Source organism: Lineus longissimus, chromosome 6, assembly GCF_910592395.1.
Source record: "Lineus longissimus chromosome 6, tnLinLong1.2, whole genome shotgun sequence".
Classification (NCBI taxonomy): Eukaryota; Metazoa; Nemertea; class Pilidiophora; order Heteronemertea; family Lineidae; genus Lineus; species Lineus longissimus.
In genome coordinates, this window is record NC_088313.1 from 288,832 (window position 1) to 313,450 (window position 24,619).

A 24,619-nucleotide genomic window follows, 5' to 3' on the forward strand; every position below is an offset into this window, starting at 1 on the left:
ATGTTTGTGCAAAAGTTGAAAGCTGATCTAAGACGTCGATACTTTGATGTGACATTTGGGGAGGATTAGGTAATGCATAAATGATAATAACTAGAGGCCTGTAGCGAAGACATCTCGCTAATGGAAGGCGTTTTGTCAGGAGATGATACTAGCACAGGCCTTTGGAAGCATTTCTCCCTTGGCCTTATATTCCTTGATTTCGCAAAGGACTTTTAGAACGGGGCCGAAAGTGTTTCCATTCAAAGTGTTTAGAGATGAGTCGTGAACTTTTCAGGTGATTGCCAAACCGTACCTGTCTTTATCATGATTTTGAGCTATGAGTTCACCATTATGATACCAGGTCAGGAATGGCCGCGGGTGTCCTCGGGCATGACACTTCAACTTGAGCTTCTCGCCCTCTGGGACTTCATACACTGTCGATTTGATGTTCGTTAACTTTGGCCTACCTGAAAGAATAGAATTGAAAAATATTGTACAAAAGCGAAATATTCTTGACTTTCCACAAGTTTCCTTGTGTGAATGCTTCTGAAAGAGTAAATGAGAATGTTCATATCCTAACATGAAAGAATTTAAATGGATCTATCTTTACTGTTTTCGAGGAAACATTTGTGACCTTTATACATGTAATACAACGATTTTTGTAATGTAGGAGGCAAAGTTATGCGCATATATTTCAATAGTTGTGTTTCACTTTTATTCTTATTCATGATACTTTATGAAAAGGGAGGGTTAAGAACCACAGAATGCTTGGAGATGTCACTCTATTTCACCATGACTGTTTTCGGCAATGACTGCTAACTCTGGTTTCGATTTTCGTGTCCTTATCACAGTACAACCCAGTGCCTGTCACTAACATTATTTAGTCACGTCCCAAGCAGATGCTGGCTACATTTCCTATAACTTAACCTCATTTCCGGTGTGAGCACAAGGCCTAGGCATGAATTGAAACCACCAATACAAAAGAAACGATCTGACCTTCCATTCATGAACAAGAACAGAAGCCAAAGAAGTAGTAGACAAGTAGGCCTAAGTAGCCCAGTTCAGATCTTCTATTAGCTTGGCTCATGCAGATGTTTATTTTAGACTACTACAATATGCAAGGAAAAACCACCATTATCTCGGAGTACACCAAGTCATTGCACTTTATGCAGAGGAAAAAGTCTTGTCAGTTCAAAAAAGATGATATCTGACACTGAACAATTCACACACGCAAACAGCCTTGGTTTGTCCAGGACTCCAGGAGCTAGGTACATTTTCTGGTGTAAACTCAATCATCCGAACAACTAGCCCCAAGAATGAAACCCAAACTAGGAGTAGGCCTCCATCATTTTTTAAGTAACATGGAGACCAGCGCATCTCTCAAGACAGTTTGCCCCCTTAGTCAAAATCACAAAGATATTGCAATATGGTTGGTATCAAGCTACTAATTGGCGATAAAGATCGCAATGCTGCACTCTCGACTTAGCAAACAAAGATGTTTTTCTAACACTCCTGATTCTCAGAGAGGTTATTTTGACAAATGAGCGAGATACCATCTTCTTTGTTTAGGAATGCATGTGGAGTAGTCGGCTTCTGTTGCATGTTAGAAGGAAAACTAATTTTCTGTGTCCTCTCTAGTGATTTGACACCAGGTGACAAGACACCATGAGAGTCTGATCCAGGATCTTAAGGGTCCCTGCCCTCCATCCTGTGCTGCCCCCTTTGATTTGGGATGATAACCACGCACTTGCTGCTCAGTCACTCATGCCATGGTCAAGACAGGGGACATAACAAACACCGGCTAAACAATCTGGACAACATTGCAAAGAAACTAGAACAAAATGTGCCAAGTCAGCCACAAAAATCTAACAAAACCCAAAATCTCTGTATTCTGCTACATAGCGTCCAGAAACAGATTTTTGAAAAGGATGCAGTCAACTTGACATCACCAGTATTCTTGACCACCCGTGGGTGACACATCAGTGTCAAAAAGTTGCCAGGGTTGGATAGAATCAACCTGGGACATCTGTACAGAAGAATGGCCAGGTAGATGGCATTCTTAGGATGGAATGAACAAAACTTGGCAAAGTCCAACAACAGTGTTTGCACAACAAGTAGTAAAACCCATTGAAAAATTCCAGGTAAAATCTTTAGAATCTCAATGACTTTGGCAAATGTCCAGGGTCCACACCAACAATTGCCTTAAATAAATATGGAGAACTTTTTGACACAAATAATATTTTCTTGGCCAATCAGGGCCAAGCCCACGAAAAGGCGGGAAGGGTCCAGGGCAGGTGAGCATAAGACTCACTGTGGGCCCTTGGAGATTTCAATGAGTTCGTGCTTCATCTGAAATGTTTTCGCCCCATTTTCTTTTGAGATTGCAACTTTTTCATCAAATTCCAGCTGCAAGAAAACCTGCTACAAACAAATGCAAGTGCAACCGAAGCGCTTGATATTTCATGCAACACTAAAAATATTCCGAGGTTTGCAATGTTTACACATTCAGCGCATCTTGGGAGCAAAGAAAGACTATTTGAATGAACCATCATCAGATTTGCACCATCAAGCAAATCCGAGTTGCAAAACATTAATCAGGGTCAATGAATTGTCTGACTGGGACTGCTGAAGCCAATAAATGAAACACAAACTGATGAGCAGACGACTGGTGCTGAACTGGAATGTTACATAATGCTCTTTTTCCAAATCACTAACAATAGGATGGCCAACTGACCACAATATTGTCAGAATCAACTCCCAGCATCTGCAGAATCCCGCCAAAAACTATTTATGCAGATGACAGACCATCTGATGATAAACAACCCCAGACAAGTTACACAATATCTCCATCTTCCCTTGGCAAAATAACAATAGGCCAAGGTGCAACTGTCACCACTGTTCAAATCATTCAGAGAATCTCAAAAAGTTTGATTGCGACCCTGGATGTGCAAATCTCTGTAGTGGATGTGCTATTGTCTTCAGTGGATGTGCTATTGTCTTCAGTGGATGTGCTATTGTCAGGCATAGAGGCAGGAGACAGCAAGGAAACACTCCACGAAGACTGCTCCACAAGGTCTGTCAGAGGATCCTGCAGATACACAACATCCTCTTCGAAAGGTGCCACATTTTCAACTACCTTTTGGACTTGGCCTCTACCACCTGCGACACTCAAAATACCTCAATACTCAGCGGAGCTAGATGCCATTGTGTTTTCAACTGTTGTAAAAAGCATCTGTATGAAATTCTTTCGCTTCCAAGTACCCTCCAAAACCAACTGACATGTCCCATAAAGGCTCAGCCAAACTCGCTATTTCTGATCAGAAACCTCTCCTCGTTTTACAATGCAACCCTCATCAAACACCAGCTCCCTGCCCTGGGTCTCCTCATAAACAAGACAAAAGTACCCATTGAAAAAAATCTGAAATCTCAACAACGCTGCTGCACATTGTCCAAGATGCTATTTTCCAGAGACCCGTTTTACGTAATACCTCAGATGAATGCAGCGGACCATTGTCAAGATTTTTCTAATTGCGTAACATGTGATCTGCTTTAGAAAATGCTCAAATCTCTGACCAGCTTTCTGAGTTTTTGTCTACATGGTGCAGCCTGTAATGAAAAGGCGCAATTCCCGTTACACACACTTTTGGTTGAAACTGTTCCATAAAATAACCTTTGGCTTCGAGATAAGATTGAGACATAGGAAATGTCATATTTATTTTAAAACATTTCACAACAATGGACTGTCAACTTTATCAAAGTCTCAAGTTCTGCAGCAGGTCGGTGTGAATAAAATGATTGACTTGATGTCAAATATTTGAACTGGGCGATAGTCTCTCAGCAGATGAGGAGAAGAGCAAAGTTCAACAGTCTTGTATACAATTCTCGGTGATACCTTCCACTTAGGAAGTTTAAGCTTCCGGGTATTTCCTGACTGTTGGCCCAAACTGTACATCATTCTTAGGCCCCTTTTATGATATTGAGAGAGGGGCTGGAGGACATTTTCATACATTGATATCGTGGCTGGGAGAGACACGACATGTCATAATCGAAAGCCCAAGAACACAAGTCAGTGTTTGATTGGCCCTTATGACAATTTGAAAACCACTATGACACACAGTATTCAAGACGATCATTCCTGAAAATATCAATGCAAAAGTGCTTACGATTGGAGAAATAGCGATTGTGGTCGAGTATCACCTGGGACTAGATGTGACACTGAACGTGTGTCGACTGGATGTGGCACTGCCTCATTTGGTACCAGGTCCTCAACTCAGATCACACAGCAGACTACGCTGGATGGTCCAACCACACCCATGTTTCCTGAACCACATGTGAGCGCAGTGATTGTGGTCCTACTCCCCACAGCGAGATGCAAGCGCCCATCACAGGGTGACTAATTTTGGATAATCGTCCTGTCGGCGACAATAGGTGTTACGAAATAACGCCAGAGTTATCGAGAATACACCTAACAAAGCAACGAAGGACAACAGTCCCAACTTGGCCACTTGCGCAATCGTTTCAATACGGCATCAAAAGCCAATATTGTTGGTAGCAATTTTTACAAATTACAGCTATCAGGTATCGGCTGGTTTCAGAGTCGGTGTCGCTAAAGTGCACGATTTCGGACCTTTCATATTGGTGCACGCAAATGGTGAAAATTACAGGGTTAAGGTCAGCGGCCGGAACTTGAGAAGAAATGCGGGTTGGATCGCTGATGCAGAATTACACATCTTGCACTTCAGTCAAAAATTGATGTGAATTTGATGCATTTTTAAAACCCCAATATTTGGCTTTGAGATTGTGATCTGAGGTAACAGCTGGTGATGTTTAAAAACAGACTGAGGAGTACGAGATGTTTATAAATCACCACATCTCTGTACTATTTCTTCCAAGCAGACAAAACAAAGTAGACTAAAAGTCAGACTAAAATCTTGAAATTCTTATCCTCAAAGTGATTTTTCTCAATCTTCTTAGAAATTCGATCAGTTGAGTGGCATCCGATAGAAAGGAAGTACTTGAACACATCGTCATGGTGATGTGATCATCAACAGTAAAATTCTTACACAAGAGAGGATGATCGCACTAACGAATAAGAAAATCATCGTCCATTTATGCAAATTAGTTCAATTGATGCGTGGCGCTAATTAACATCCGGTACGGAGCAGAATTGCAGAGATATTTATGGCATGAAAATGAATCAGAGTTGGCTCCAAGGAAGGTTGGTCCCAACATTGGCTTATTTGGCCCATCGATTTGTACGGGTCGATACATCAGCTTAGATCGAAACAGATCAGGACTGATTTATTCTTTCATTCCACCCACAATTTGGCTGATAATCAGCTTCAAATATATCAGTGGTGTCAGCCAATTTAAGGTGAAACTTCAAAGCTGATTTCACTTCAAGTGTACCAGACATGGATGTACATGTTGCAAAGTAAGATGAACATGATGCACAAGATCCAAGTAATCATCAGTTGAAACCAAATAAGAGCCTACTTCACCATGAAAATTATGAATCCATTATTTTTGTCTTAAAACAGCTAATTCAGATCAGAGTGTACTAAGGCGGAAAATATGACGACCATTGCCTCAGCTAATTGCACTATCATTAGCCAATGAGTACCAATTGCTTCAAGTGATGATATTTACCAGATTTACGCTCGAGCAATTGATTAGTGATGTAGTAGTACATTTCCACACCTACAACATGTATAAGTAGGTGATAATTGCTTGAGAATACTTTACTCGTTTGGAGTTGATTATCCAGCCATTGATAGTGGTGATTTCAGTGCCTTGTTGAGGAAGTGACTAAGAATTTTCAAGATAAATTTCTATACCATTGATCGTCTCGGCCTGAAAAGTCAAAAGGCCAGACCAACATGTTTTTTAAAGGGGAGAAAATCCACATGAGTGAGACCTGTCAGGTTCAAATTTATAAGGCCCCCTTATGAATTCAAAGGCCTAGTAAACTGGAGTTTGAAATGTTCCGATTTGAAAGGTTGAAGTAGCATGACTGAAGAAGTCGCCCTTTGCATTCGCCAGGCAGCCATACAATGATACCAATAAGATACATTGCTCTTATGCATACGATCCTCCGAAGATTAAACAACTAAGATATTAATACGATGCAGTCTCATAATCACCTGCTAACATGAGCCAAAGATAGGCCTACATACTTTATCCAGAGTGGTTGAAAATACCTGAAAACTTTATATACTTTGCATCGATATACACACAGTTATTGCACTGCTTCCTAACATTGCACAAGCAATGCAACAATGCAATACATGAGATGGCAGAGATAGAGATAATGAGAACGTTCCACATCAAAATAGACTAACACAACACCGGCTCTACAGACTTCAAAATTGTCACCAGGACACTCAATTGCATTATAAGGGACATCCCCCTCGCCCCCCTGAATTTGGCACACACCGTCTATCAAGTGTAACAGATAGACCTGGTCACTTGCAAACCCACCCAGGGCACATCTGAAATCTCACTAAATTCCGAAGGCCAGGACCATCCACCAAGTGACTTCACAAATCTTGAACCATTTTGCAAAGTGTATTAATTGATGAAGCTACTTTCGTTAGACCATCCCTTGCAATCTCAGTTCAGATGCAAGCAATTTAGATCTAATCTGACTAATATTCAGTAATTCCTGTTTTGGATCAAGAGTTGGATTATCCTCGCCAACCATCCCAAAGTTGTACTACGCCAGAAATGATTGAAATCCCAAGCCTTAGCAGACAGGCCACGTTTTAGGATGCCCATTATGTTTCCCCTAAGACGCCTTTACAGATAAACTGAGAGTAAGAGTTATAAAACAAAACTTAAACAAACCAACGTCCAGAACCAAGAATATTGTTCACAAGTCCATCCTGAGACACGATTCTCTACTGCAACGCAAAGTTCAAGTGCCACACGGGATTGCAATAACGGCAGTTTAGTCGCCGTTAGGCATTAGGAAGCAATTTGGGGGATCTAGGGTTGAACGCCATCTGATCAAGAAAGACGAAATATGGCAGGGAAAGATTTAACATGTCCACATTTATTAAATGCAATCAGTGCTTGGAATGTGACACAGGGGAACAAATTTTACGATATTTGAGGATATTGTAGTTTGAATGTCCATGAGGACGATCCCGTCTCACATATCAGGCACATCCCTCCACAATAAATACGTCATTTCACAACCGAATAGAACATAACTCTCCATTCTAGCGTCAAAATTGATATCATGAAATGACTTTGAGAGAGCGTCATCCTCTAAATGAAGAAGAAAATATTTCATCGGAATTAAAGTGTCAGTCTTTTGCTGCCAACTGCCATTTTCAACGCCACGCGTTGCAGAACCCTCCAAGCGCTATATTTCCATTTAGTTTGCAGTCACAAGACATTTGCTGTGGTAGTGTTTTAATTAGCGTGCAATTTGATATCCTTGTCACCGATTTGTACCTGACTATATTGATCTACCAATTAACCTCTTGCCAACAGTTTACTCCAAGGTCCATGCTGACATCACAACAATCCAGTCAATTCCACTTCAAATGACATGACCTACCTCTATGCAATGTACAGTAAAATTAAAATGAAATGAACTAATCTTGATTGCGTTTTGATTTATATTTATTACCAAGTAAGAAAACAGTGGGTTCCTTTCCATCTAAAAGTCAATCTTACACAAGAATTAGCATAAGGTCACAAGGTACGACTGCATTTACCATTTCTTCAACACGCTTGTTTTTTATTCAAAATAGTTGATTACTCCACTGATTTTTACATGTTTCTATTGTTGGCAGATATCTTTCTGGTCAAGTCAAGTCCATTTAAAAGTCAGTAAGATGTGCTTACTTAGTCCAACTCAAGGTCTAAATTATAAGGAAATTTACTGCAAAACCAAAGCTGAGAAATATTTGCATCCTGTTGACATCCCCCCTTCTGTAACCTGATATCTTACACCCTGCCCACAATAAGCTAAGACTCGACATCGTATCATTTGAGAAATACGCTTCCCACAATTCTGCTAATATGAAATTGATGAACAATTAGAAACCTAGAAATCAATTGATGGACATTGTGATAGCCTACTGTGAACAATGGTGAGATGACCAGGAATAACAGGGACGAAGACAACAACGGGAAGATGAGACTCAGATTGATATGACACTCCATGGAAACTCGTATGCGATGCGTTCAAATCACAGCGTGCGGGAACGGCCTCACAGAACCACCAAGAGAGCTTTCCGTTCATCTCGTAATAGCCATCTCTCAAGACAATGTGGCCAGGTTCTATACCGATAGAGATGATTTTTTCTTGCAATTTATAGCTTTTATCTCGAGAATAGCAGCACAAAACAGGTGGCTGCATGAAGAATTCGCTCCTATAACAAATCAAAATACCACCGGAATTACCCCACGCAAATTAGTAAAATAAAATGCTCACATTTGTTTGGAATCAAAACGTCTGTGTTTTTACAGTACGCAACAGCGTTGCGCTCTTTCACATGCCGGGCAACTGGTGCATGGACGACATACAGTGTACACGAGTGCGTTCCCAGTGTATATGTATCTCCACCCTTCAAAGGTCTCAATTGCAAAGCACTGATTGATGCACAGGTCTCTACTCAAACCTCACTTTGATTTGATTGGATGACTGATTCGTTACCGCTATAGTTTATCTGGTAAGAACGCTTTAGGTAGTTTACAAACTCTCTGTAGCAGATCCCTAAAATCAAGCAGAGGATCTTCTGATATGTACAAATGAATAGAGTGAAAAGTAAACAATTTCCAATAGAAAGATGCTCAGAATCAGCATCATGACCAGGCAAAGACTTAGAGAAGTTTACTCCAGTGAGTAATGCTGGATTTGGGATGGGTACAACTGATGTACAGTCAGGGCTTTCTGTTCAAGTTCCGGAGAATGCTCAATATGGGAAGATGGAGATTCCATCTGCTGAACACCAGATCAAGAAACAGAACTCAACAAGCCATAAGCTCTACATGAACGTGATGAAGCCTTTTTCATTAAAGTCAGACTTGTCAAAGTCTTTTTAAAGGAAACTGAAATTGGCCCAGCTACATATGTCTCGTCTAAGAAAATGATCCATGTAGACCAGCAGTTTCCTCCTTCCATCAAATGAGATTTTATGAATGATGACCCATGGGCAAAACTCTTCACAAATCTCTCTAAATGCCAGACAGACCTCAACAGAACCCTCAAAGTGTAAGAAAACTTCCGAAAGCCGCATGGAAATTTAAATCTATGAATAGATTCGACCATCAAACACAAACAGAACCTATTCCTCCTGGCTTTTTCTAACCACTTCCTCAACCAACACACTGCTAGACGTTTATGCAACACAGGGTCCAAATACTTTTTGCATAGCTTGGTAATCTTTGCCACAATGCCACCCAGGGCCATGCGAGATTATGGAACGGGAAGGGCCAGAGTACAATGGGGAGGCAACACGCATTTTTGTAGAGAAGGAACTGGTTCAGTCCGATTATGACCTCAAGACATGAAGATGAAGAGTTTCCATCACTTTTTCAGCAAGTTTTCCACACATGAGTTGCTTTTACTGGTCTAAAAGTTGGTATAATATTGAATAAGTCCAGTACTGGGTTACAGCAACGATTTCAATGATTTTGCAAGCAGACAGGGGATGACCTCCTGACCGCATACCAAAGATGGCCCTTAGGGTTTTCATAAAGGATTTCTCACAGTTTTTATTAGGGATAAGATTAAAAATTTCAATCCCTCAGGTATACAATGAAACGTATGATGAGTGGAAAGGGGAGCGAAACTGAGCTCAGGAGTTGGCCACCAAAGTGACTGCGTTCACCAACAAATCTTATAAAATCTTTTTCCTCGGTGTACTTCTTCCTGAAATGAAGCCATCTTTGTCGGGAATTCACCATGTGAAATGTTGTCCTCAGAGAGGTTTTGTCCCTGTATCTGCATAATCGGCACTGGGTTGTGGCATGTGAACACACACAAGTTGATCTGCATCATATTTACTGATTTCTGAGAAGGTCATCAGGAATCCTTTATAGCTTATCAGAAGAAGATTAGGAAGATATCAGAATCGCTGGAACAAGGTCTTCCCTCTAGCTGTCTTGCAATACTTGCACGCTGCATGGCCAACAGTAGAGAACTCAAGCAAGTAGAAATGCTTGCAGACAAGACTGCCAATTCTGTTCTGTCTCCAAGAACAAAGACTTGGTATGGAAATAAGCTAAAGAATGCTACCAATGATATGAGAAGTATTCAGGGAGATTCCTCGCTGTCCAGTTTGAGCGATTTCAGGTCCCACAGCGATTAGACAACTGTTGATGCAGATAAGAAGAACATTCTTCTTTCTTCATTGGTAGAATTAGAGGCTGTCGAAGAAATGTTCCATGTTTCATCCATCAGTCTGATTTCTATAGGGACCCGTGCCACAAACAGGATTTCTCGGAACTCGCCATCTGCAGTCACAAAATATCACCCATGACATTTCTGATATTTTTCAGCTCCAAATCTCCCTAGTTTCTCTGAATGCGCTTACAAAATGATTACTCATTCATTGCACAAACTGAGTTGACACCGCTCTTTAAAAAAATCTACATTCAAATGAATCTTTTTCTGTCATCTATGTCGTATCATTGTTCTCCCACAGCCCTGGGCTTTAGAACAAATCAAACAAAACCATCGAACAAAACAAATTTTTTCAACTGTCCATTCACAAAATATGTAACCTATAATCATAGTCCATCCATGTGATATGGGAGATGGAACAAATTATTCTAAAATGTGTGCTTTGCCCAAGAACTAGCTATCTGATAAATGGTCTGGGATCATCTAACGTCCTCCGGGATGTTTTTATGACATTTCACAAATTGCGGACATTGGAATTCCTAGAAGCCCAGGTGCACAGACGATTCAATAACCCCGATGCAATCTCCATGACAATAATGCACTGTTGTTGTAATGGCTCCTCAACAACTCTCAGTAACTCCCCTGAAGTCATTTAGAAACTTACACTGACCCAGATAGATCAACATTTGGCCCGAATTTGCTCTTTCAAGAGTGCGACAAACAGTGATTTTGTTGTGGTCAAGCACAACATCAGTTGGCAAGACTCCATGATTTTACCAAAAAGCAACTTTGAAACTACACAAATTGGTAAATCGATCGCTGGTCTAATGACTGCGCTAATTAAACCCTTTACAACAATCAAGAAGATTTAAGCAATTTTGCTTGTAATTCTCTGCTCAAAAAGTTTCATAATCAATAAATTACACAAAGAAAACCTAATCAATTCTAGAAACAGCCCATCAATTAAGGAAGCTGCGAAATCATATCATTTCAAATGATCCTAAACGCGAGACGTCAAATTCTTAACGAATCAATCAGAGATGTGACTTTTTGCATATGCTGAATGTGGCCGCGAAAAGAGATCAACGAGACAGCTTAGACAGCTTAGGAGAATCTGCTCACAATGGAGACATCCCTCATCATAAAATGACTAAGTTTGCAGTACGGTGATCGAATCTCCTACAATCCGTGCAAAATCTTACGTCAAGTTGACCCACGTTATCTCGTTGATCCCAGAATTTCTTCATTATGCCTTCATACCGCTCCGTTTTGTGGGAAATCTGGTATTTTTATGAAGACGCTGCGGAGGATCCTTCCTGCCATCAATTTACGCTATCAGCGATCGTGGACGATCGAGGGGCGAGAGTATCCAGCGAGTCGATTAACTCGGGAACAATCGACTACAGTGGGTAAACGGTGTTATGCAGTATCGTATCTTGTTTTCGGGATGATGTATCATCTTGTAACCGAGTTATGATTTTACAGGTTCATGAATTGACTTGAGGAGATCGAGGAGCGTGAAAGGGGTGCACTGATCGAGCAGTGGAGAGTGTCAAGTCTTTTAGAGCTCATCAGAACCTTGAACACAGCAGCTAGGCTGAAGTTGATTGCGATTGGGTTGTCCAGTTCAAGAATGCGTTGAGTAAGAAACTGGATGAGACTGCGGTAGGGAGAAAGAGCTATGAAACTGAATGTGCCAAATGACTTGATGACAGAACAATGTTTCATAGGAAGAAGAGGCGTTAAGAACTCAATTTCTGTATGTGCTACACTCCATGATGCACACTGCGTCTGGTAAAAGTCAAGTTGGAGCAATACTTGATGTCTGTTCAAGGATGGAGACAGGATGCGTATGTTATGTTTGACTGTCACTCCAACTCCTAGACGTCACTCAGGAAGTCCGCCAAACTTGTTTACAACTCAAAACAGAGCAATGAGGGAGTCTTGATGTTGTAAACATCATACCTTTCCATGAAGTCAGACTGCACCATCCACGCAGATTCTTAGAACATAGCTTTATTTTTTGGTTCAAGTTAAAAAAAGATTCAATGATGTGGACTCAAACTTCATCCAAAGTCCTTTTTTCATTGATTTGAAAACTGAAAGAAAACTTCACAACTGATCTATCAGGATGAGAGTTGCGTTGATTTTGATTGCGACTGGGATGTCCTCAACAAAAAGCTAGGGAGGAGGTGGGATATGTCAAGTTCTTTGATTTCACCAATATGTCAATGTGATATTGTCAACGATGACAGTACGTGGTAGAGTGATAATTTTGATGAAGGGTACCAGCAGACTGCTTGCCAACATAGCATTTGAACGACGGAAAACTCGACTACATGTAGCTCATCACGAAATACACTTTGGAATATTATCACTTATCGATCCCAATTGGTCAAACTTCACTTTCGTTCTACTACTTCCTGTGGTCACCCCATCACCTGTGTGATTAGCGCAAGTAGAATTACGCTCGATGCTAGGTTTAGCCTACTTGATGGTGATTCTCAAAGCGCGAGAGGATGTGGCTCGATGTCTATTATGACACAGTATTCTTGGCTCTTTTCTTCTCGATTTGTCCAAGGCTTTGTCGAGTTCTTCTACGCCTCGATGAGCAGTGAGATTCTGAATAGACGTTGGACAACGAGCGGAAGTTGTTTACCCAGTGCGGTGGTATGTGGTCCGCGAATGGATCAGGTCAGGCCAAGTTGCAGACATTTTGGCTGCATGTCTGAAATGATGGACAAATTGGGGGCCTGATGAAACTACAACTGAAGGTGTGTTTTCAAAAGCTGAATAGTTTTGAGTAAGTGGCTTAAAACTGGTGAGTTTTTTCTGTGGCAGAAGGAGAGACAGGATCATCAACCTGATCTGAAAAAGAAAGAGGTGCTAGAACTTGGCAGTTTCGTCCTTGTGAAAATCAAGCTCCGCCCAAATCTTCTTGCTTGTTGCTGAGGGCAACACAGACATCTCGAGCGCAACAGGTTGATAATGACCAAGATTAGAGTTTACCTCATGGCTGGGTGGAGTAACACACCCAACCCACTCTGGCACTCTGAGTATTTTCTCAAAGGATTCCAACTAAGAATGGACCCACTGGCCATGTATAAAAGCATTTATTTTGAAACTTCAACAACTTCAGAAGAATAGCTGTATTGAAACCTGAATGGATATTATAGAAAAGAATAAATACAGAATTGCAGAAGAATAGTAAACACTGAAATGCTTGAGTAGTTTCGGGCATCGTTTTTGTCCTCAAGATTACGCTTTACTCCATGTTAAAGGACTTGTTTATATTGAAGTGGGTTATATGGGAATAATACCTGACAAGTCTCAAAATACAAATCTACAGTAAAAAACATCAATTTGAAAGGCTGGGGTCATGGAGATTGGATTTTAAACCAGTGCCATGGGAATCTAAGTCTCGGAGATGGACAGAGCACACGTTTTTAGAATTTTAGGAGTGGCTCATCATTTTGAGTGCAGCGCTGGAATTTTCACAAATTAGTTGCCAGGGATTTTACCCATTTAAACATATGGACTTCTTTTACCAAGACCATCTGCTTTTGAATTATCGATCAGGTTTTTTGGCAACGAGGCACAAGATTCAGCTGACAGCCTTACATTTAGAAATTATGATTGCGCTCTAAAGCTTCATATGTTTCAAGGCAGGTTTGAATCAAGATTACTTCATAGCATCAAAACAAAATGTAAATGTTCTTGTAGAAGAAATTACGCTTTAGAGATGACTGTTGATATCAATATCATACTGAAATTGTCACATTGAACCATGACAGAGATGATGCGTTGCCACTTGGGCATGACACGCTGTGACTGTGAAAGATTACCACGGCAGAAAAAAATATGGCAAAGGTGGCAAAGCTTGGTAAAAATGGTAATATTAGAGCACCAAAAACACCTGTTTTTGTGGTGATGACATGTTTTATCTGTCTGCTCAACTGAATTGGCACCTGATAAGGCAGAATTGCAGTTCTGACCCTTTTCTAAAAGGTGTCTTTGTAAATGTAACGCTCTGTCATTGTTACACCTTCAGAAAACAGAAAACATCGAAGCGGAAAGATTACCCTAACATCAACTATAGTAAACCCTTCTTGAAAAAATAGATTGGCCAAAAAACTGAAGGTGTTCAACCTGTTTATCTATTTCTGACCCAAGCTTGCAAAAAAATTGGTTCAGGCAGAGGAATTGATCCAGAAGGGTCAAGTTTAGTTCAGTGCATAAATGCTAGAATGCTACTAGTATTAGAATGAGTTACTTGAGTTAGCTATAATATGATGTCAAGTCTTAACACAAGCCTCTAGCTCTTCACAAACTGTTTTCTGATCCTATAGCACTTGTTATTCAAGCACTGTAAAACTATACTACAATACAAAATATAGAACCTGAGCTTCTAAGGGTTAACCGAGTGAAAGTCATCAACGTCAAGCATGTACTATGGTTTCACATGAAAGAGGCAGCTAGGCCTGATCAGATTTTTTCCCATGAGATATATCACTACATCCGGTTGATAATTGAATCTCTCAAAAAATTTTCACTTCTTGCTTTGTGACCTCGTTTACCTGTTTTCATTAACCCTTTGAGGAAGAAGACCATATTTTGTCACATAATCTGAAGAGCCATCGCTACAAATTCAGTGACAAACTTACATCTTCTCGTTGGAGGAGGACATTTTTTTCAGAAGAAACCATGCGCACTCTACGAAACTGTAGTACAAAAGGATTAAAACATGTATCATTCTGCATATCCTCAATGAATGACTTACTTACCCCACCGCAAAATATCTTTTCTAAAGATTTTGAAAAATTGCTTACTATTCTCTGGTATCTTTGTCTTTGTGAATCCAGGAGTCACTACTACGTGTAGAATGACGACCAAGCATAAGGCAACGTCGATAGCCGCCATGGTTTATAACTCCTGTAGCATTCCAATGGTTTAGTCCATTAACTTAGAGACTACATCTTTATAAAATCTGGAAAATACGAGAAAGGAGAAACAAAACATAAGAAAGATGTTTTTCTAAAGGCTTCTTTTTCTTCTTCTGAAAATGATTCTGAAAGATAAGTGAAAAGCATTGAATAGGAAGAGTGTAACTCAAGTGACACCAACCGCAAATAGTGGCCCAATCTGCGTATCTTCCATAAAACGGCCAAGAGTTAATATACACAAGCAAGAGTTAAATATCTTTTGAGAAAAAAATCCTTGCAATTCTTTGGTAGAGTTAATTGTAACCTTCAATTTACATGATATTCGCCAGCTGAACATATCACTGTAGCTTTACATGTAAGGACATATATTACACCATTATACACAATTCCGTAATTTGCAGCATAATTTCCTGAATGAACTTCAGCCGAAAGAAATTGAAAATTGACTTGACAATGAATTAGCACGTTCTTCTAATTCTTGTAATTGTACTCTGAAGCTAATGAGCCAAGATTGGTTGGTTTCAACTGAAGTGTGTCAGAGAAATCTACTAAAAATGATAAAAGAACTAACGATTTTCAGGTCTAGTTGATTTGAAACAGTGTTAAAATAGAAAATGGCTTGCAGAATGTAGAAAGAACTCGCCCCGAAGTTTCAGAGAACCCAGTAGTGACACGTTTGTCACAAATGTTTTGTGACAAGTCTTTTTCCTACTTCTAGAGAGATTCGTCACAGTAATGATATTTGCAGAAAGAAGTTTTTCAGGATGTCAAAGTCATCCAGTTCCCAGGATTTTGAAATGAAGAAGCAAGTTGATGTTGACTTCTTGGAACGGTCTGTGTCAGGTTTTATGTAGTCTGGGAAGAGATGCAGCAAAAGCAGGGATGCCGAATATGAGCAAATACCATAGCTTAACAGTCTGAAGTCTAACCAGCCTCATCCTGAACCTCAAGGTCTTATACCCCCTTCAAATGTGGCCAATAAGACCTTGGTGGTCAAGATGGGTGGACCTCTCAGACCCCAATGATGCAACTGCAACTCTGAGAAAGTCCCAAAATTCATCACACACAAAGATTAGCAAATTATGAATCACTGCCCAACACTGAACCTCCAACAAGGGACTAAATTTATCAAATTACGCCATCAGTTCTGCTATGAAAATGAAATGAACCGTCCACCAGAAAATTAGCAGCCATAACAATGTCTGGACAAAAGGGTATCGGAATGCTCTCATTGTGAGATATTTCATCGACAATGCTCTGCGCAATAATCGAAGTCGGTGCATTTTCGAATTCTGGGTTATATTTGCTTAGTAGTACAACAAGTCCACAAGTTTGAAACACTTGAAATATTTCTGCAAATTCTTAAGAAGAGAAAGTTTAACATGACCAAACTTCAGAATTGTTGGGTGAAGTTGGGGCAGAAACACTGACTCAGTGGAGGAAGCTCCAACAAGCAAGGCCACTGAGTAGAGTGAATAGATCGATAGGCTTTCTAATTTACAGCCAGCAAGGTAAACGATCCATCTCTGATCAGGTAAAATAGTAAAGTTTAAAAAGATATTTTAAACCCGATATAACCAGCTGCTTAGAACTGTAAGGAAATGCAGAAATTAAAGCAGTCATTTCCTGTAATAGAACTGAGATGCAACTGCCACAGGATTTCACTTGAAATTTGGACTTGATCTGGATTTTTTGTATGACTTATCCTAGCTATTGGTCACAGTCAGAGAAGGTTATCTGGGAAGCACTCAGACAGTGTCATCAGAGAATACTTTATGTCTTAGTCACCATAATCAACAGTTTACAGGGTGTCACAAGTCAAATACTTTTTATCAAATATCGATGTAAAGGATCGCAACATTCTCTCAAAGATTATCAGTAAAGTGTATACATCTAATGCATTGATATCCTGTTGCAATTTTCTGAGATATACTCTGGTTTGTTAAGCTTCTTTGTATGTTATATACCAATGAGTCTTTCAAAATTACAGAAATAAGTAAATATCATTTCAATAATCAAGCTGTCACAGACAGCATTCTGAGAAGGACAGCACACAGTCAAAATGTTAGTCAAAGAAGTGATGGATTCTACAGCTTTCTTGAACATCCAATAACAACAATTTCCAAATAATTTATGTTGTTAAAACTCTGTCAACTGTGCATATTAATACCTCACTTTTAGGTATTCGCAAAATGCCAGGTAAAAGTAAAGATAGGGATAACTACGAGTTATTTACTCTCTGAGGTAGTACGCCAGGGAGTCCAGTTGTCTGGCGTAGCCAAAGATTCTTGGCCGGGAAATCTCACCACTCATGGCTGATAATTAGGAAGTCTGCGGCCGCAAGTTTTATCCACAAGATGATGGCTTTATCTCGTACACCGAGGAAAATGTACTCCTCCTAACTTAAACCAATAACTCAAGTACATAACTAAAGAACAAGTACAGGGCTTTTGGTTCTCGAAGAGTGAGATCGTTTGCAAAAAATTAACTTTGTGTATGATCTCCCATAGGGCATGAGTGTTTTTCGCATCTGCCACAAACTTGTAGCAGAATTTTTGCCGGGATTGTAATTTTGTGTCGACTGGGGTTTAGACAGCTGCTGAAGAGTAAACCAAACGTCAAACTGAGACCACAACTATGCCACACAAAGTTCTAGTTTTTTATTTCATGTTCAGTTCAAGGACAAAGGGAGCTGGTGCTGTATACCACAGAAGTTTGGTCAAACTGTAGGCCAAGCAGGGCAACATTTCATCTCCTAGTCCAAATCAAAAGTGTACAAACATGTTTTCAAAAGAACTTCATAATAATTAATGGAAGCTTTTTTATACCAACCTGGAAATCCTGCTTTTTAGACCGCATACTGAATGTAACACCAACCAGTCCCCATCACATTGTGGGTGGACTAAAACCTTGTGAAAAACACTTCACCACCAAGCAAATCTCAATAGAGACCTTTCTAGGAATTGGTGAATCACTTTAGGGCTTACAACACGTTATTTCATTGTGCCTCAACAAAACATCATCATTTGTGTAGGGGTAGGAAGCAGAGTTCAACACCTTACTGTAAAATCATTCAACACCTATGGTTACTAGGATAAGCCTTTGACCACTGGCTCCATACAGAGCACCGTGGTTGACTGACTTCAGGAAACTGTCCTAGACATGGAGCTTTAGAGACTGGAGTTCCAAAGCAAGTGCCAGAAGTGCCAATGACAAGATTTGGTCTAGAAAACTTAGGCTTTTGTCTAAGGCCATTGGCCCTGGCTCCATGGAGCTGACCAAGACAAGGCCTGGCTAAGCTCAGGTGACAAGCAAGCATGAGGCCAGTTCCTCTTGGCACAGCTGGAGTGAGCATGTCACATCAGCCTAGCCTGCCCTGTTGTTCATAGGCTACTTCACAACGTTCTTTCAGAGTGCAGCATGTAATTCCCCCCCCCCCCCCACACACACACACCTAAATTATAATCAGGCAACATCCTTTCATACTGTGGCCAAAGTCACAGGGTGAGGAAGCAAAAAAGCCTCTGCCAGAAAGACGACCAACTGAGAAGAGGAAAGGGCCAGTTCAGATGCAACTACTCTCACATCAGATGTTGAATGTGGTTCCTTTTTTAAAAGATGGCTTCATGAAGGAGTCTTCAGCTTGATCCAGTCACCTGACAACAATCGTCATTAATTTCCTCAAGTCACTGCAATCAAAATCAAACCATGTTTTTTTTCTGAGAATTTCACCTGGGTGTACCAGGTACCACTCTCTTTTTCTCCAACAAATGTGTACCCCAGACATATCCCTTTTCTTGAGCAGTCTCAAGTGAGGGGTCCTGCGGAGATCCAATCTCTCACCACAAAGATAAAGCCTGACCCCTGCCAGCTTAGCCCCTGACCAGGGCTGCTAAGCACCAAATCCTCTGTCCATAAACAATCTTCCACTCAGGTGACCATTCAAATAAAACTCTTTGGAATCTAATTTACTTAGAAACAGGTCTAATTCCACTTGAATTGGCACCAGATGAGAACCATGAAATCCTGGGGTGCCACTGGTGCTGAAAGGATACATTATGCAACATTTGCTTAACCCTCTAGTGGTGTGTTCACACTGGATGCGAATTGAAACCGAATTCCGTAGAGCGCTCTCCGGAATACGAATTGGTTAATCCAGTTTCAGAACGGTCGCGTCACACTGGCCCGAATACGCATTCAAATCGGTTTAAAACGCGCCACACTCAATGCATACTAACGACGCGCCATCTATTATTATTATTATTATTATTTATTAACCTCCCATATGGGAGAATAAAATTTACAAATACAAAACATATAAGTATATAATATCACAGTATCAGTCATTATTAACAAGTTAAAATCGCGTAAGGTGCTTGACCATTTCCATCTCCCGGCCATGCCTATTGCCAAAGTTCGGGTCAAAGAGGAGTGTCCTCAGCGAGTCAACACCACCGTCGCTATTAGCGGAGAATCCCGGCCTCGCCCTCGAAAACGAGGCCAAAACCGGGGAAAACCCCGCCGCGACGATGTTGCTGACCAGCGTACCTTTGACCAACGAACCGGCGGCAACATACCTTGCCAGGAAATGGAAATGCAAGTCACGTGCAAGGGAGTTGATTTTTCCCTCTTCTATGGCATAACGAAAAACGATTTGAGTTAATGAGATCATTTAAATACATCAGTTAACTAGTTCGGAGCACTGGTTCCCGCGGTCAAAGGTCACTTTCCATGCACCGGGCGCATGCGCAGTGCGATCGAAAACCTTAATTCGTATCAAGCGCGTCACACTTGAAATCTCAATACGGTTTCGTTGATTCGGATTAGCTGATTCGCATTCAATTCGGTTTAAGAACCGTGTTGGTTAAAGCGGATTGAGATCGGTATGAACCGAATTGAGTGTGACGCCCCAATACGTATCAACGTTTTAATTCGAATTCAATTCGTGTTAAAACCCCAGTGTGACCACGGCATAGGACTTTCAGGATTTAGAAAGTGTTTTACCCCCAAAAGTCAGCCATGCCCCTCCTTCTGCTATTTCAGCCCATTTTGATATTTACCAGGAGAGATGTTTACTGGTACCCTGAAAACTACACACACAACCTACACCAGAAGACATCGCATAGTTTGAGACAAACAATCTACACCTAGCAATTATAATTTGGTTATAAAAACTTTAACAAAAGAAACTTCTTTAGACTGAAATATTGAACGTTTTAGCTCTTGGGGATATGATTTCAGAGTCATTCCATTGGCATTGAAATGGCGGCCATGAGGAGAGATCAAATGAGATTTTAACTCTTGGAACTGGAATGATAACACTCCTGATTAAAGGACAAGATTGTATCACATACATGTTCATGAAAAAAGTTGAATTGCATCTCACAAACCTGGTCCAAGCATATACCAATCTAATGATCACGTCAGCTATCGACAAAATGTATTTTTTGATGCACACAAGTTGCGCGTCCATCCACGAAACAAAGCTGTTATAGACAAATCCAAACTGTGGGTACCTACCAAAATCAACAAGAACTCTTCCAACTGTATTCCATTGAGAACAAGACCCAAACAATCAAATTAGAGATTCTTGTAACAGCTTCTGTAGAAATACATATATACAGCCTAAGTTATCCAAAGGATCTGTCAAATAATCCAGTGAAAAAGTAAACCAAAGAGAAAGTGAACTGCAAAAAGCTACTCCGAGAGAACTGCTGAGAAAAGCTTGCGTATTCCTCCATTACCACTTTTCGAATGCTTCCTTCAATCAACAGACTGCAGACTGGTCAGCATGGTAATGGTATAAGTTTTCAAACTCAAGCAATCCACCATACCATGCCTGTCACCCACACTACTCAGCCTAGAAGATGTACACCCAAACCTGCCTATCAGGGTTGAAATAGACTTAAACTGGATTCCACCCAAAGTCACCTCAATACTTTACAGACATTTCCATACAAAATGTCTTTAAAACTTCTGCTCTACATAGGTTGGGATAAGAGAACTGCCTGGCTGTACCTGTGTGTACCAGGGTCAGAGAGATGCAGACCAGCTAAGGATTACATAATCGTTGTATATACCTGTCTAAATTGTTGTTGCTAACTTGAGAAATTACCATGAGCGATGGGGGTTATTGGCTCCCACAGCTTAGGGAAGTTTCCCTCGGGAGTCTGTAAACACCGAGGATTCTTGCCACCACGAGCCAGTACTGACATCTATAAAGCTGAACTGTGCATTCAGAATCAGCAATGAAAGTCACATGCTCAAACAACTACTGCTTCAGAACTATGGAATTCTCTCCCCAGATCTCGTTCAAAATAATAATGATGAGGAGTTATGAGATTTGTTGCCAAAGGATGATATATCACTTATGTCTCTCTTTGGAAAACTCCGATTTCAATGTCCAATTTTTCTGCCTAAGTAAGAAATCTTTTACAAATGATAAAATTGATTTGAAACTATTTCCCGCTTATCAACAACCAAATCAAACACACTTCACTCAATGATGTAATGCACACATGCAAAAGCAAATAAACTTGAAATAGCAGGAGTTGGACAATATTTTCTTCAGAAATATTTGCCCGGCTGCTCCTTGCCCAACCTCAGCGCTAAGCAAACACCAAGTTTTTACCATTTCTGAGAAAATTCTTTCAACCACACAAAAAGCTTATATTCTTAGCACAAACTTTTGTCCCCCTCTCAAAATCAGGGCAACCCTTTTGTAAACTTGACTCAACCACAAACAGACCGAATAAACCAGTGTATCAGCTACATCTTGTATGTGCAGCCTTGCGTCCTTGTGAGGGTAAAACCGAGGAAATATCTTTTTAGTTTAACTAGAACTGAAACAGCCCTACATTTTGAACATCAGTTCTACATTTTCTTCATTCAAGTTAGATTGAAAAGTTGCTTTTCTATTTTTCTTACTCAACAAACTGTGCAGCCTTTCAGAACAATTGCGCTTTAAGTTCAGTGGACCATTCAGCAAGCATCTGATTGGCTAAGATGTGCTAAGTGCATGGTGCGAAGTCTGCACAGATTTGGGGAGATTTGGAGATTTGCGCTAAGTTTTAACCCTCACATGTCTGAATCCTTGCAGAATATTGATAGGTATTGGCCAGAAAGCATTTTGACACACCTTGGCTCTGGTCATGAAGTCTCTAACAAACTCCAGAGTGGAATTATTGGGGCAAGATGGTTAAAAAGCAGACATTTCCCATGTTACCATTTCTGTATCATAAGAGAATAATGATCTTCAAAGAAAATGGCACTTTTAGAGGTTTAAAATACCCTTCCACTTTTATCATCTTTAAGGGTTTAAGTATGTAGTTAGTATTAATGTTAGTCGAGTCTAACATTATTGGGGGATAACTCTCAACAGGTCAAGCTGTATTTTATATATTATATACTAAGATAGAACAGGACCTGACTTTGTGACTGAAAGGACATCACTAAATAATTCATTGCAACTTTTTGACTCTAATGATAAACACCTTTTACTTCATCAATCAAAACGAAGCCAAGGCTCTTTTCTGGGAAACGGCGGTGAATTGTCAAGTTGGTAGATCAGCATCTTGTTTAAGTTCTTGGTCCATTTCAGGTTGTGTCCCTACAAAATCAGAATTAATTCTGAATAATTCAAACTGGTGTCAATTTCTATCTGTTTCCTCTGGTATCATATCCAGCTTGACATTATAGATCTGTTCAATAAGATGCTTTTACCAATTGATTTTGGCCTCGGATAAAGCCAGACAGACAACTCCTACATAAATGTGGCACGACATTCTTTATCAGACTCGGAAATAACGACTAAACTCATCACACAGCCGACAGAAATATGGACCAAATAAAAATTACACCTGGGAAAGTAAATACATTAGTAGAAAAACAGACAACTCTCATCTCATGACCCAAATTTATCCTGTCATGGCAGCACCCATGTATGCCTCAACTCCACATCACAAGACATCACATTGAATTAGAAAATAAATCACTACCTTTTCTTCTCGAAATATCCAACAACATCTTGAAATACTTCCAGTAAGTAAAAAAATAATCCAAATAGACTTCTAACTATCCGTAGCGTTTGAAAAGTTAAATCCACAAACATACAAATTCGTTCTTCCAACTCAAATATCCCAATCACACTGAACACACTACGATAGTCGAGTCCGATATAGTCCGCTGTAAAAATCGACCATGTGCTCTCTCACCAACTCATGTGTCCGCTGAAGTCTAACTGAATAGTGAAGGATGCTGACCCAACTCTCAAGTAAAATCAAAGCTATTCACACAAGCCCAATTCAGCCCGATTCTTATTCAAATGTTCAGGCCATTGAATGCATTGTAAATCACACCAGCGTAATTTTTCTGATGCACCGAACCATGGGTTTTGGATCTCTGCAATGCTTTCACGGTATTATTTTTTGCCTATTGTTCACGGGAGCTTGACAGAGTCTACCATGGGGATTGGCCCCTTCAGAGCCGAAGTGGAACCGGTTTTAAATATGAAAGGATGGGGCTGGTACTCTTACCAACCAATGTGCGGTGCCACTGTAGCCCCCATAGGACCTGTTGATCATCACATCGCCACATCATATCATCAGGGTGCAGACTGATGAGAAGAAAGTCATCCAAATATTGCTTAACAACAGCAAATATCTGAAAATGGATTCAGTTTTAAAAACCTCATAATTTTGAAACATTGAACATTCATTCACCTCAGAAGACCTCAAAGTTCGATTGAGCCTTTTTATCATCAGTTTCGCTTCACCATAATTCATTAAACAGCACCAATTAGTTAAAAGATAGGATATAATGAGGTAGACATTTTCCTCCAGATAATTTCAAAGTCAAATGTCAGCAGAGGACACAACTTCAACAGAATCTAGACACAAACTGCTATCGACTTGTAAAGAAATTATGCAATTCAAACAACTGCAATATTCAAATGATTACTTGGCAGACAAAACCGATTCCCAATCGTACAAACTTGATAATGTACAAGACTTCTGTACGGGTGGACAAACAGACAGTACACTCCCTTGGTCGAAAAGTAAAAAAAAACTCCCACTTCGTCTAAAATCCTCATGTCGCATTATTGAGATATTCTGCCGGCAACGAGTGGTGCATAATGAGCATTGATTTATGCGCAGTTGAATCTGGCTCCGCGTTGCTGAGGTTGACGCTGCTGTCATTGAGAATGAGGAAGGGCTAGGGATATCGGGAGCGAGGAATAATGGTTTAGCAGGATGCAACGTTTATGAGACTGAGAGCCACCTTATTCAACAATCGTTTAGCTATCTTTTTTTTCTTCTTTATTACATACAATTAT

At 40.3% G+C, this 24,619-nt stretch overlaps 1 protein-coding gene across 2 annotated transcripts in view; it reads right to left on the bottom strand.

Annotated features, from left to right (window-relative positions):
- Window positions 1-23,507, bottom strand: part of LOC135488922 (fibroblast growth factor receptor 2-like) — a 42,362-nt gene extending 18,855 nt beyond the window's left edge. For both annotated transcript variants that reach the window (XM_064773878.1, XM_064773877.1), the window contains exons 1-3: window positions 23,283-23,507; window positions 15,172-15,329; window positions 293-446 (exon numbers count right to left, since the gene is read on the bottom strand). In XM_064773878.1, the coding sequence (XP_064629948.1) occupies window positions 293-446; window positions 15,172-15,262 (245 nt within the window). In that variant the 5' untranslated portion in view covers window positions 15,263-15,329; window positions 23,283-23,507. The remainder of the gene's footprint in view (window positions 1-292; window positions 447-15,171; window positions 15,330-23,282) is intronic.
- Window positions 23,508-24,619: the final 1,112 nt, after the last annotated feature.